Raw genomic sequence first — 12,081 nt, forward strand, 5'->3', positions numbered from 1 at the left:
CATCACTGTGTTTTCAGGTAACACAAGAAACAACATATTTTGACCCTGAATTCCTGTTTATTTTTTCACTTACAACACACGCCTTCATTTTTATTCCAAACCAGAGGAAAATAAAATCTATCTTCACTGGGGTCCAGAGTAAAATTTTGCCCTAAATACACATGCCAGTTTATTTGGAAGCAGTTTTCCTTCAACAGAAAACGATACTGACATTTCAGCCACCATAGAATTAATTGTGTCGATTGAACTTAAGGAGCCCGGCCAGGCTCAGGGTGAGGGAGGCTGGAGCCTGTTGCAGGCGCTTCCCAGCGGTTATGCCCCATGTGGACTCTCCCAAGTCTCACTAACCTCATCTCCCCATTCCAGCGCCCCCGCTGCAAAGTGGCTTGGCCAGGGTGTGCCTGTGCAGGCCCCCAGCTTGTTACCAATGGCACCCATGCCTGTGCCTGGCAGATCTGCGGTTCCAGGCTGGCCTGACATACTGTGCCCCAGCAAGCTGCTCATGGAGAGCTTAGTGGTCCAGGAGCCCAGCAGCTCCGGGACAGGACAGCAGCGGGAGACCAAGAGAGGAGCTCCAGAGGTGCTGGGGTTAGGACAGTTGCAAGGTCTTGACTAATAACATAGCCCCAGCCAGATGGCCTCTGTTGCATGGCACTGAGCCTCGGGTAGCCCAGCCTGGGACAAAACGGTGTGTGTTGGGGCATCCCAGAACTGCAGCAATCACCCTGGTCTGTAAGTGGGAGCCAGGATCCAGCACCCCCCACCCGCTCCCGAGTTGCTTGGGTTTCCCAGGGCTGCCCTCCTGAGGCCCAGTCTCCTTCAATCTGGTTCGGAGATGGGCCTGCAACTATATATGGGCCAGTGACCCAGCCAGCGGACTAGTGCCCCAAGGGGCTTGCTCCAGAAGCTGCCGCTGCAGCCCCCTTAGAAATTCGGCTTCACAAACTGCACACAGCTTGGGTCCTCACCCCTTCCGCCCCTTGCTCTTCCAAACTGCAGAAGACCCGGTCAAGAGGACGCCCCCGGCTGCACACAAAGCCACCTCTGCGTCCAGTGCCTCCCGGATTATGGGGGAGACCATCCAAGTCGCACTGGGCCCCGAGGAGGAAGCCGGAGCATTCCGGAGACACCTGCTCAGGGAAAAAATCGCCCGAAATTACACACTCCCAACACCAAGGGCTTCACTTTTTTTTTTTAATTAATTCAATGTCACGACAACATTAAGTGTAACAATATCTTGTGAGTGTCTCTCTCTCTCTCTCTCCTGAAAAAGGGACTGAACCCAGGGCTAGGAGGATGAGGGGTTAACAAACTATCGCTGGACAACAGGCGCAGCCTAGCAGAGACAGAAAGAAAACAGGGTGACAGAGCCGGAGCTCTGCAGACTCTGGGAGGGCAAACTTTACAAGAAAATCTGTACATTTATCAAATAAGTTAAAATTCTCCTAAAATGATTGTCCTTCACTTAAAGCGCTCCAGTATGCTTAGCCTAGTCCTTAGAGCATCACTCCCTGCCCTTTTTCCTCCCCTCTTCCCCTGCTTCATTTTCTCTTTCTAAGCCAACGATGGTGGCCGGGCAGTGGGAAGGCTTGCGTCCCTCCCTGGAGAGTTGCGGGGCTGCGGGAAATCTTGTTGGGTATTGCACAGGTCCAGGGCACCAGTTACGGGAGGGGAGAGTTAGAAGGGGGGACAAGGGAACAGATGACCATTAAAAAAAATACTGAACCCATCCTTTCGAAAAAGGAAGTAAAGTCACAATAGTAATAGGAACAGGAATTCAGAATCAGGTGAATGCCCGTGATAAGCCCACCCCAATCAAGCCCCAGGTGGAACTGTGGAACTGGATGTCTCACTGCCTCGGCTTTGCCCTTTAGACACTTAAGGGGATCCTCCGGTTCCCAAAGCCAGACGGGTGATGGAGGTGGTGGTGGGAGGTCTTTCAGAGGAGGCCACGGGGGTTCTCAAACCAGAGGAGAGAACTGGGGGTGGGGGTGGGTGGACAGAACCACACCCAGAACTGCAGAACTAACACCTCCCCCACAGGAGGACTCCTGGGCGGCGGGATCCTGGAAGCCGTTCTGCAGAAAATGGATAACCCAGAGGGATAGGGAGCTACGCTTATTTCCTTCCGTAAAGATAAAAATACAAAAAGCCACAGCATAGCGCCAGTTTGGGGGTGAGGGTGTGGGGGCAGGGCACATGGTACCAAGGCTTTCAGCAGAAACATCCACCCCGGGAATGCCGTATTTCCTGCCGCTTTCTCGTCACAGAAACCGAAATCAAAAGTAAGAGGAGAAGCGCCTCAAATCCTTTAGGGACGAATTGCACGGAAATGCATTGCCAATACTTACAAAACGCTACCGGTTGGGAGAGGGGAGGCCGGGGCGGCGCGGTCCAAGCCCCGGCCCCGAAGGCCGCTGGACGTCTCGGCGCCCTGGGCCCGGCCAGGTCTCCTCCGGGGTCCGGGAAGGGGGGCCGGGCGCTCCCTCTCCCTCCCCTCTCTCGGGCCTCAGACCGGCCGGAGCAGAGGCACGGACGAGACCACCGGGTGCGAGTAGTAGACAGGGTGCGGGAAGGTGAGCAGCGGCTGGCTGACCGGCACCGGGGCCCCCGCGGCCGCCGCGCCCTCGGCCGCCGAGTTCTCGTGGTAGAGGATGGGCACCCGCACGATGCGCTGCGCCGCGGCGTGGCTCAGGTTGGCGGCCTCCAGCTCGGCGGCCAGCTGCCGCTTCCACTTGTTGCGGCGGTTCTGGAACCAGATCTTGACCTGCGTCTCGGTGAGGTGCAGCGACGCGGCCAGGCCGGCGCGCTCCGAGCTGCTCAGGTAGCGCTTCATGTCGAAGGTGGACTCGAGTTGAAAGACCTGGCTGCGCGAGAAGACCGTGCGCGTCTTCTTCTTGCGGCACGCGGGCTTCTTCTCCGGGCTCTCCGCGCCCTTCTTCCAGTCCTCGGCGCCCGGCGTCGCCGCCGCCGTCGCAGCTGCCGTCCCTGCACTCGCCCCGGCCCCGCCGCCGCCGGGCGCCACCTCGCCCTCCTTCTTGCCCTCCTCCGAGTCGCTCTCCTCCAGAATGATCTCGTCGGGGCTCTTGGAGTCCTGCTCCTTGTGGTCGGGGTCTGCCTTGAGCAGCGGCTCGGGGGAGTCGCGGTCGGTGCCCGAGGCGGGGGAGGAGTCTCGTAGGAGGGCCTTGTCCGAGGCTGGGGAGACACAGACAGACGGACACACACACACACACACACACACACACACACACACACACACACACGCAGCCTTGAGCAAGGCCTGGGCCGCGACATGACACTATGCCCAGGCGCCCCGCGTTTCCCGGCTGCGCTCGGGGAGGTGCGTCCCGCGGCGCGGGGTACCCCGGCACCCGAACACCTGCGCGCGGACGGTGGCGCGGTCGCTTCCTTCCAGAGCTCAGCTTCCCAGCCCTCGGGGCCCCGCACAGAGACGTGCCTGCAGCTCGGGTCCACCCGGGTCACGCCCTCCTTCCAGGCCGCGTCCCTAGGCCCGGCCGTCTGGGGCGGCTCCATTCAAACTCCAAACCCCTAGTCCCGGGAGGCGCTGCGCCCCCGGGCTGCGACTCCACTTCTTTTCTCACCAAGTGGGATTGGACTGACTCCCCGGCAGCGCGGCCGAACCCGCGTGGACAGGGCTTGCAGCTCTGGGGCCGCAGACGTTGGCATCAAGTTGCCCAAATCGCGGGCTTGGGGACCCCGGAGGAGGCAGTTCTACGGCTACGGTGGGGAGGGGGGCATGAAAAGTTCAGAGAGACAGAGAGAGAGAGAGGGGTTGGTACCTTCAGGTCGCGGGAGATGGCCGCCAGCGGGGGTCAGGGTGTAGGGGTACCACCAGGCCGGGGACCGCTCCAGGTAGTGCGCGGGCAGGGTAAACCTCTGCGCCGGGATCTCAAAGCGGGGGAAAGCCAGGTCGCCCACCTGCGAGAGCGCGAAGCCCGCCGCGCCCTCCAGGGCCCCCTTGGCTGCAGCAGCGGCGGCGGCGGCTGCAGCGGCGGCGGCGGCCGAGGCCGGCGCGAAGAGCGTCCGTGGGGGCGGCTGCGGTTTGGGGGGCGGCCGGTGGTGGTCCCCGTTGAGCAGGTTCTTGATGGAGAACGGGGACTCCTTGGGTGCGGCGAGCGGGGGCGGCGGCGGAGGCGGCGGCGGGGGCTGCGCGCTGGCGGTGCCCGGGGCGTCCGGCCCGGGCTCGGGCATGGTCCCCTCTCCTCCGGGTCCCCGGGAGGGAGGGAGCGGGACTGGCGGGCGGCCGGGCGAGCAGGCGAGCGGCCGGAAATCAGACCATAAACGGAACTGAACTACGGGGCGCAAAGTCGGGGGCCGCCCCGGGCGCAAATCCAGCTGCTGGAGGGCGGGGTGAGGCCCCGGCCGGGGCGGGCTCGCTTGGGGGGAGGGGTGCGGGAGGGCGGGGAGCGGCCCGGCCGCGACACCCGGAGAACGAGGCGGCCCGGCGGCGGCTGCAGCTCCCCGGGAGGAGGCAGCCCGAGCAGTCCCCGGCTTGGGGCTGCGTCAGTCCGGCGCCGGATGCTAATGATGAAATCAAAATGTCATCCAAGTTAAATGCGGGGAGTATACGGCGATTGGGCGCGTACAATGGCAAATGGGATTAGGCGGGCGAAGGCGCAGCCGAGCCCCGGTCCCGCAGCCGCCTCCGCCACCGCCCCCTCCTCTCCTTCCCTTGGATTTTGGCGCTTTGGCTTCGGGCTATAAGAGCCCGCCTGTTATTGGCTTTATATAGTCCAATTAGGCAGCAAATGAGGACAAGCCTATTAGCACAAAAGGATATTGGCTCCCGTTAAAGAGGCACTCGGAGCGCTCCCCGGGAGCGCAGGAGGCGAGCAAGGGACTCGGAGCCGGCGGCGCCCCCGGCCCGAGCGCACTTACAGCCGCGAGCCCGGAGCCCACGCCTCCCTCTCCCCCGCCCCCCACTACCCCCTCGGCTCGGGGCCCCGCTTTCCGCCGCCAGGCCTGCGGGAGGGGGGAGGGGGCCCGGGCCCGCCGGGTCACCTCGGGGTTATCCGCGCTCGCAGCTGCAGTTCCCCAGCGCCTAGGAGCTTGACAGGGGCCCGCCGCTCCCACGCGGCTGGAGAGCCACGCAGAGCCAACCCAGCAGGCAGGCAGGCTGGACGCGACTTCGGATCGCGGCGAACGCAGCACTTTCCTACCCTTTGGGGTTCGGCGGCTCGTGCATTTCCCCCAAAGCCGGTTTAGGAGAGCGCGGCCGCGAAGAGCGGGAACTTGGGTCCTCCGTCCGCCGTCTAGCACAGAGGAAGGGGATGGGGGTCTACGGGCTCAAGAATCCACGTAGTCTTGGCCTTTGGCCCCGGAGCACTGCAGGGTGAGCCTTCCCCGGGGAGCAGGAGCGACTGCGCGTGGCTGCGTCCCGCCGTGAGCGCGCGGCGCTCGCCGACGTCTGCGCGTCCCCCGGCCCCGTGGCTGGGGCAGCCGCGTTCCCGCACCGACGGCTGCCCCAAAAGGCGCTCCTTTCCTCCGGCCGCCAGCGCCCGAGGCGAGCGCGCCCACTGCGCCTGCGGGCCGGAAGAAGACGGCGCTCGGTCCCCGCGGCAGGTGCACAAAGCTGCCTCCGCTGTCTGGGATGCGGGAAACCGAAGGCGCGGCCGCGCGCATTCCTCCGCCGTGACCCGGACCGCGGCGTCCCAAGCGCAGCCCGACGGTAGCCTTGTCCCCGGAGAGTCGCGCAGGGCTTCGAAGGAGCAAGTGGGTAGAAGTCGGCTTACTGGCTCCTGTAGTGGCACGAGGAGCCCTAGGCACGCGCATTTCAGATCGCAGCTTTTTAAGCATCAGATAAGTCAGAACTGTGTGTGCGCGGGGGAGCGGAGAGGTGTCCCTACTATAGACGCCGGAAAGAGAAAGGTGGCAAACTGGCCTCAAGGCCCTTTGCTCCCACACACCCACGGTCTTGGGGTCCCGTCATCTCCTTCCTCCGCCCTTGTCCTGTATTAGCAGAGGAGACGGTTTGGGGGGACCCCCGAGGGAAAAGAGGGTCTGGTTCATGTTTTCGGACCCGTGGCTTCACAGAACGGATCTCGGTGGGCGGTTGTTTTTTGTTGTTTGTTTTGCTGTTTCCCTGAGCAGACAGGAGTGAACCCTGCTGTGTCACTCCGATGATCTGGGGCTGTTATCAACAGTAACGATTGCCATCAACGCCTGGCTTCCCTGGAATTTGAACTGGTCTTTCCTAGAACGCACAATCCTACGCTATCCAAAAATCTGAGTTGGAATCGATCAGAGACGCAAACAGGGTGGTTTTCAGAGGCGAACGCAAAGGGGGGAGACAGCGGTCAAAGTCAGCCAACCCGAGCTCTACACCATGCCCTCCTGCCGCCCCCCCCCCCGGTCATTTTCTCCCCAACCGCACCAGCCGCTCCCACCAGCTGTGCGGGGTTCGGCGCCCACTGCCTGCGCCCAGTTCACCCCGCGCCTGAGAAGCCCCGCCTGCCCAGGCGAGCTTGGGTGGCGTGCGAACTCTCGCCGCCCGCTCAGCGACGACGCAGGCTAACTTGGGCAAAGTTCGGACGCACGGAAGTCGCCTTTTGACTGAGAGAAACGGAAACGTTTCTCCTCTCCCTGGAAGAAGCGCCCGGCACCCGAGGCGGGAAGGCCGCGGAGGGTTCGGTCTAGGGGTGTGGACTGCTTCTCAATCGCAGCGGGGAGACTAGATCCAGGTTAGGCCGGCCATTGCCGACGTGGGAGTAGGACTGCTGGCTCGTCCTTCGTCGCCCTGCTAGGTTCCCTGTCTCTCCTCGCTGCTGCACGCTGCTGGTGAGCCAGACGAGTGTGGACGAAGCAGTGGCTCAGATGACAACCCTTCCCCCCCCCCCCCCCCGAGCCATCTTCCGAACTGGGGAGGCTGGGCTTAAACAGCGTGGAGGAGATCTTTCTCTTTTACTTGGAGAAAGTTCGTGGACACGGGTCTCCGGGCGGGGACTCTGGGGGCACGTGGCAGGTGTGTGGGGGGCGGGAGCGGGAGAGGCTCCATTCATAGTCAGGCAAACAGCACCCTCTACGGGGCATCGTCTAAACCAAGCCTGCAGGCTGGGCTACAGAAACTGCAGTCCCTGCCGCAAAGCGCTGACACCCGTTGGGGTCTTAGCTTTCCCGCCGCGCCGAGAAGACAAGTGCATCCCTTCACCCCCTTCCCAACCCCCAGGATTCTAAGAGAGAAGCAGAGGGAGGAAGGCCTGGCCTCCAAGGCAGGTGGCCTCGCCTATCTCCCACCCTCCTCTCCAAGCTTCCTGCCCATTTGGGGGCGCCCTCCTCCTCCTCACTCCACCGCGAGGGTCCCGACGGCGGGGTGGGCATGAGCTCCAGGAAGGTAGCGGTTTGGGCTGGGCGTGGGCCACCTGGTTGGTCTCGGGGGGCGGGATGGGGTCAACAGGCGCTCACAATGACCGCTTGTGGCAGTGCTTCAACACCTGTGTGAAGGCACGAGACACTGCGGTTCTGGTGGTTCTGGTTGCAAGTCGATGCCCGCTGGACTGGGCCTTTCAGAGTTTAGAGCTTGTGGAAACCTAAGGTCTTCAGCGACCTGTTCTGCAGATCTCAAAGGAGCCCCCGTCCCCAGCCTCCAGGCCCTTTGTGGGACTGCTCCAACGTAGCTGAATCTTCTGCAAGCCCAATTATTTGCCACTCTAGTAACACGCAGGGTTGGGGGGGGGGCGGTACCGGGGCCAGCGTTGTGGCACTGCAAGTTAAATTTCTGTCTGCGATGCTGGCATCCCTAGTAGGTGCTGGTGGGTGCTGGGAAAGCAGTGGAAGATGGTCCAGGTGGTCCACCTGCGGTGACCCCGATGGAGTGCCTGACTGACCTAGCCTTGGCTGTCCTGAGCATCTGGAAAGTGCACCTGCAGATTCTGGCTCTTGTGCTTTTTCTATCATTCTGCTTTTCCCATAAACACATCTTTTTAAAAAAATTATTTATTTTTATTGGAAAGGCAGATATACAGAGAGGAGGAGAGACAGAGAGGAAGGTCTTCCATCTGATGGTTCACTCCCCAAATGGCCACAATGCCTGGAGCTGAGCTTATCTGAAACCAGGAGCCAGGAGTTTCTTTTAAGTCTCCTACGTAGGTGCAGGGGCCCAAGGTTTTGGGCCATCCCCAACTGCTTTCTCAGGCCACAGGCAGGGAGCTGGTTGGGAAGCAGGGCTGCTGGAATTAGAACCGGCGCCCATATGGGATCTTGGTGCGTTCAAGTGGACTTTAGCCGCTAGGTCACCTCTGGGCCCCCACATAAACACATCTTTAAAAACAACAGATAAAGGGCCAGCATTGTGCTCTGTAGCTTATGCCAGATGCCTGCACAAGCATCTCATGTGGGTTCCAGTTTCAGTCCTGGCTGCTCCACTGCTGATCCAGCTAGCTCCTCAACCATGCACCTGGAAAAGCAGTGGGAAGTGGCCCAGTGCTCGGTCCCCAGCACCCATGTAGAGACCCAGATGAAGCTCCTGGCTCCTGGCTTTAGTTTGGCCCAGACCTGGCTGTTGCAGCCTTTTGGAGAGTGAATCAGCAGATGGAAGATCTGTCTCTCTCTCTCTCTGTCTCTGTAAAAATTAATCTTAAAACTTGAAAAAAAAAAGGGGGGGGAGGGCTGCAAGGTGACTCAGTGGCTAAATCCTCACTTTGCAAGCACCAGTTCCCATATGGGCAGCAGTTTGTGCCCTGGCTGCTCCATTTCTCATCCAGCTCCCTGCTTATGACTTGGGAAAACAGCAGAATACAGCCCAAAGCCTTGGGACCTGGCACCCATATGGTAGACCCAGAAGAAGCTGCTCACCCCTGGCTTTGGATTGGCTCAGCTCTGGTCTTGTGGCCATTTGAGGAGTGAACCAGCGGATGGAAGCCCTTTCTCTGTCTCTTCCTTCATTCTGTAAATCTAATTTACCTTTCCAATAAAAAGAAACAAAATCTTGAAAGAAAGAGGGCACTGCTCACATGCAGGCAGTTAGCCGTGAAAGCCACTGAGTGCTCCTTCAAGGCCAGGCACTATGATTTGAAGAAGTGGCAGGTGGGGCAACTGAGGCATGGAACATGCCATAGGCAGGCCGGAAGGCACCATGTTGGCCTTGGCGTCATGGGCTTTCCAGAAGGACAGTGCAGACAAGCCCTAAGGAAGCATCGTGTGAGTGCTGACGTGGTTGCCGACACTCCTCATTCACTCGGTCTTGCAGATGAACACACGGGGCCACGGAGCCGCCTGTGCAGGCTTTCCCTGTGGCAGCTGCTGCCGCCCAGCAAGGGAGAGATGCCTGAGAACTGGCTGCCTGCTGCAGGACCTTCCTCTCCTGGCGAGACTGAGCTGAAAGGCTCACACGGCCTCTGCTCTTCCTCTTGTGCCCCAAACCGAGACCCTTTCTTTCACGTGAAATTATTTGCAGGTAGCTCTTTTTGGAATTCTCTGTATGAGAAAAGAAATTTAGATTTTTGCACTTTGTTCCATTACATCTGACCTTCTAGAAGGGTCTGGATATTCTGGGGGCTCTGGCTGGTAATTTACTGTGGCCCCCAGACTGGCTAGGCCCTGCCTCTGCACCTGCCAAGCAAGGGTATGCATCAGAATGTACCACTCCATAGCCAAGCAGGGCAGCCTTGCAAATTACAAGATTCCTCTTCTGGGAAGGCGACACTCAGTCCCCGACTCCACGCTGGGGTGTCACTCCCTCCTCTGTCTCCCTCTGAGAACTGGTGTGCTCCCCGTGGCAGAGCCATGTGACCTCAAAGCTGCAGACGCCCTGTAGTGGAAATTTCTTCTAGAACCATTTCTCTTTTTTTAAACATTTATTTTAGGGCCTTGCTCAGTAGCCTAGTGGCAAAAGACCTTGCCTTGCATGTACCAGGAGCTTACATGTGTGCTGGTCCTAATCCCGGTGGCACCACTTTCCATCCACCTCCCTGCTTGTGGCCTGGGAAAGCAGGCTAACATGGTCCAACGCTTTGGGACCCTGCACCTGAGTGGGAGACCCAGAAGCAGCTCCTGGCTCCTGGTTCCTGGCTCCTGGCTTCGGATCAGCTCATCTCTGGCCTTCTGGCTACTTGAGGAGTAAATCTGCAGATGAAAGATCTTCCTCTCTGTCTCTCCTCCTCTCTATAGATCTGCTTTTTCAATAAAAATAAGAAAATAATGGATTAGAACCAGCACCATAAGGGATTCAGGGCGTGCAAGGCTAGGGCTTTAGCCACTAGGCTACTGTGTTGGGCCCTCTAGAACCTTAGTTTCCGTTACATTGCTGAGATAGGGTGGTGGCAAAATCCTGAGGGACAGCCAGAGCACCACCACAGCGAGCCCAGGGCATGACGGGAACTCTGAGGAAGTGAGCTTCCTGTGGGTGCAGTGGGCGACACGGCAGAGGCAGGAGGGGCTGGCCTCCTGGGCCGGGCTGTCCTGGTGGGAAGTTCGTCTTTACTCTGAGTGAAACAGAGTCCCCAGGCAGCTCATGTTTTAGATTGCCAAAATAACAGAGACGAAGAAAGAGATTATTTGGGAATCGCAAACACAGAGAATGGTGGGCCGAGGGGTCAGCCAAAGGGGTTGGGACAAAGCAGAAAGCCTTGGTCATGGAGACTTGCCAGTTGGCACCCGCTCACTGGCGACATCAGCGCATTGGGCAGGTGTCCTCGCGGGACTGGCTTGTCCGCAGTGCTGCGGCCCTAGGGACTTCTTGAGGGACTCCTCCTCCTGGCCTTCTGGTTCCATTTTGTTGCAATTCGATATAAGCAACTCCACTTGCATGTTGACTCCACTTGACTCCGCAGAATCAGCTTTTCCAGCATGACTTCCACACTCTGCGACGCCCACATTTTGAGGATAGAGGTTGGTGGACATTGGCATGTGATCACCCTGAATGCCCGCCCCCCGCGCTTTGCAGCTGACCCCCCCAAGGACTCACCCGGCAGACCACGGTTATGGTTCCACCACTGATGATTCATTTGGTTCTACAAGTTCAAAATGACAATGTGTGCTGTTTTGTTTTTTAACTGAGGAGTGACACAACATCACAAATTGATTCTAGAAGCTAGCATTGCATCGTAGTAGGTAAAGCCACTGCCTGCCATGCCTCAGTCCCATAAGGACACCAGTTTGAGTTCTGGCTGCTCCACTTCCCATCGAGTTCCCCAATAGTGCACCTGAGAAAGCAGTGGGAGATGGTCCAAGTCCTTGGGCCCCTGCACCTGTGTGGGAGACCCAAAGGAAGTTCCTGGCTCCTAGCTTTGAATCAGTTTGTCGCTAGCTGACAAAGCTATACAGGGAGTGAACTGGCAGATGGAAATTCTTTCTGTGTCTCTCCCTCTGGCTCTTTCTGCAACTCTGATTTCAATTTTATTTTATTTTCATTCATTTATTTTTTTATTGATTACATTGCATTATGTGACACAGTTTTATAGGCACTGGGATTCCCCCCTCCCCTCCCCAAAACCCGCCCCCCACATGGTGGATTCTTCTTGCATTACCACAGTTCAAATTCAGTTGAGATTCTTTCCTTGCAAACATCTACAAAGCATAGAGTCCAGCATCTTATTGTCCAAATAAGTTCAACGGTTTCTTGGGGAGACCATCTCTGGTCTGAAGGTACAGCCGGCAGAGTATCATCCTGATCAATTAAAAGCTCCGACATTACATCAGTAACAATTTATAATGTAATGGAATTAGTTGACATGGTATTGTGTAACCAGCATGTTAAAAGAGAGAGAGAAAAGAGTGCAAGTTCTGAACCACATCCTGTGACTTCTACATTGACATTTCAATTATTACTTTATATACAACTGGGTTCTGTACACCTTAAAATGGCTATAGATTACTAATCAGCTCTCCCATGTGTATTTTAATTTCAGTATTTAGCAGTTTATAGCGTTGAAGCATGATTTTGCAGAACCTGGCTGTTTTTCGGATAGTCTAACTCTATAACTCTAACAAGACATATGTCAACAGTTTAGGTGAACAGTTTTAGGAGGGGTGTGCAGAGAAATCCTCAATACCCTAGTGAGGAGTAACTAATCTTTGTGTCCCACCCAGTGAGTTATCAGTGCATCCCCACTGCCTGTTTCCTGT

General features: G+C 58.1%; 1 protein-coding gene across 1 annotated transcript; it reads right to left on the reverse strand.

The window, feature by feature from the left end:
• Positions 1-2,481: 2,481 nt before the first annotated feature.
• HMX3 (H6 family homeobox 3) lies at positions 2,482-4,295 on the reverse strand. Its single transcript, XM_040991744.1, has 2 exons — positions 3,801-4,295; positions 2,482-3,195 (listed from the first exon to the last, which is right to left on the reverse strand). Exons 1-2 carry the CDS (start codon positions 4,210-4,212, stop codon positions 2,510-2,512), a joined length of 1,098 nt encoding a protein of 365 aa, XP_040847678.1. The 5' UTR covers positions 4,213-4,295; the 3' UTR covers positions 2,482-2,509.
• Positions 4,296-12,081: the final 7,786 nt, after the last annotated feature.

This window comes from Ochotona curzoniae, unplaced genomic scaffold (assembly GCF_017591425.1).
Source record: "Ochotona curzoniae isolate NIBS_2020 unplaced genomic scaffold, NIBS_Ocur_1.0 contig_66, whole genome shotgun sequence".
Classification (NCBI taxonomy): Eukaryota; Metazoa; Chordata; class Mammalia; order Lagomorpha; family Ochotonidae; genus Ochotona; species Ochotona curzoniae.

What these genes read in the sequence shown, in the direction of transcription:
- HMX3 (XM_040991744.1), bottom strand. Translation starts at nt 4,212, where the DNA reads ATGCCCGAGCCCGGGCCGGACGCCCCGGGCACCGCCAGCGCGCAGCCC. An exon ending in CCATCTCCCGCGACCTGAAG is followed by an intron (nt 3,196 to 3,800) that starts GTACCAACCCCT and finishes GTGTCTCCCCAG; the next exon opens with CCTCGGACAAGGCCCTCCTA.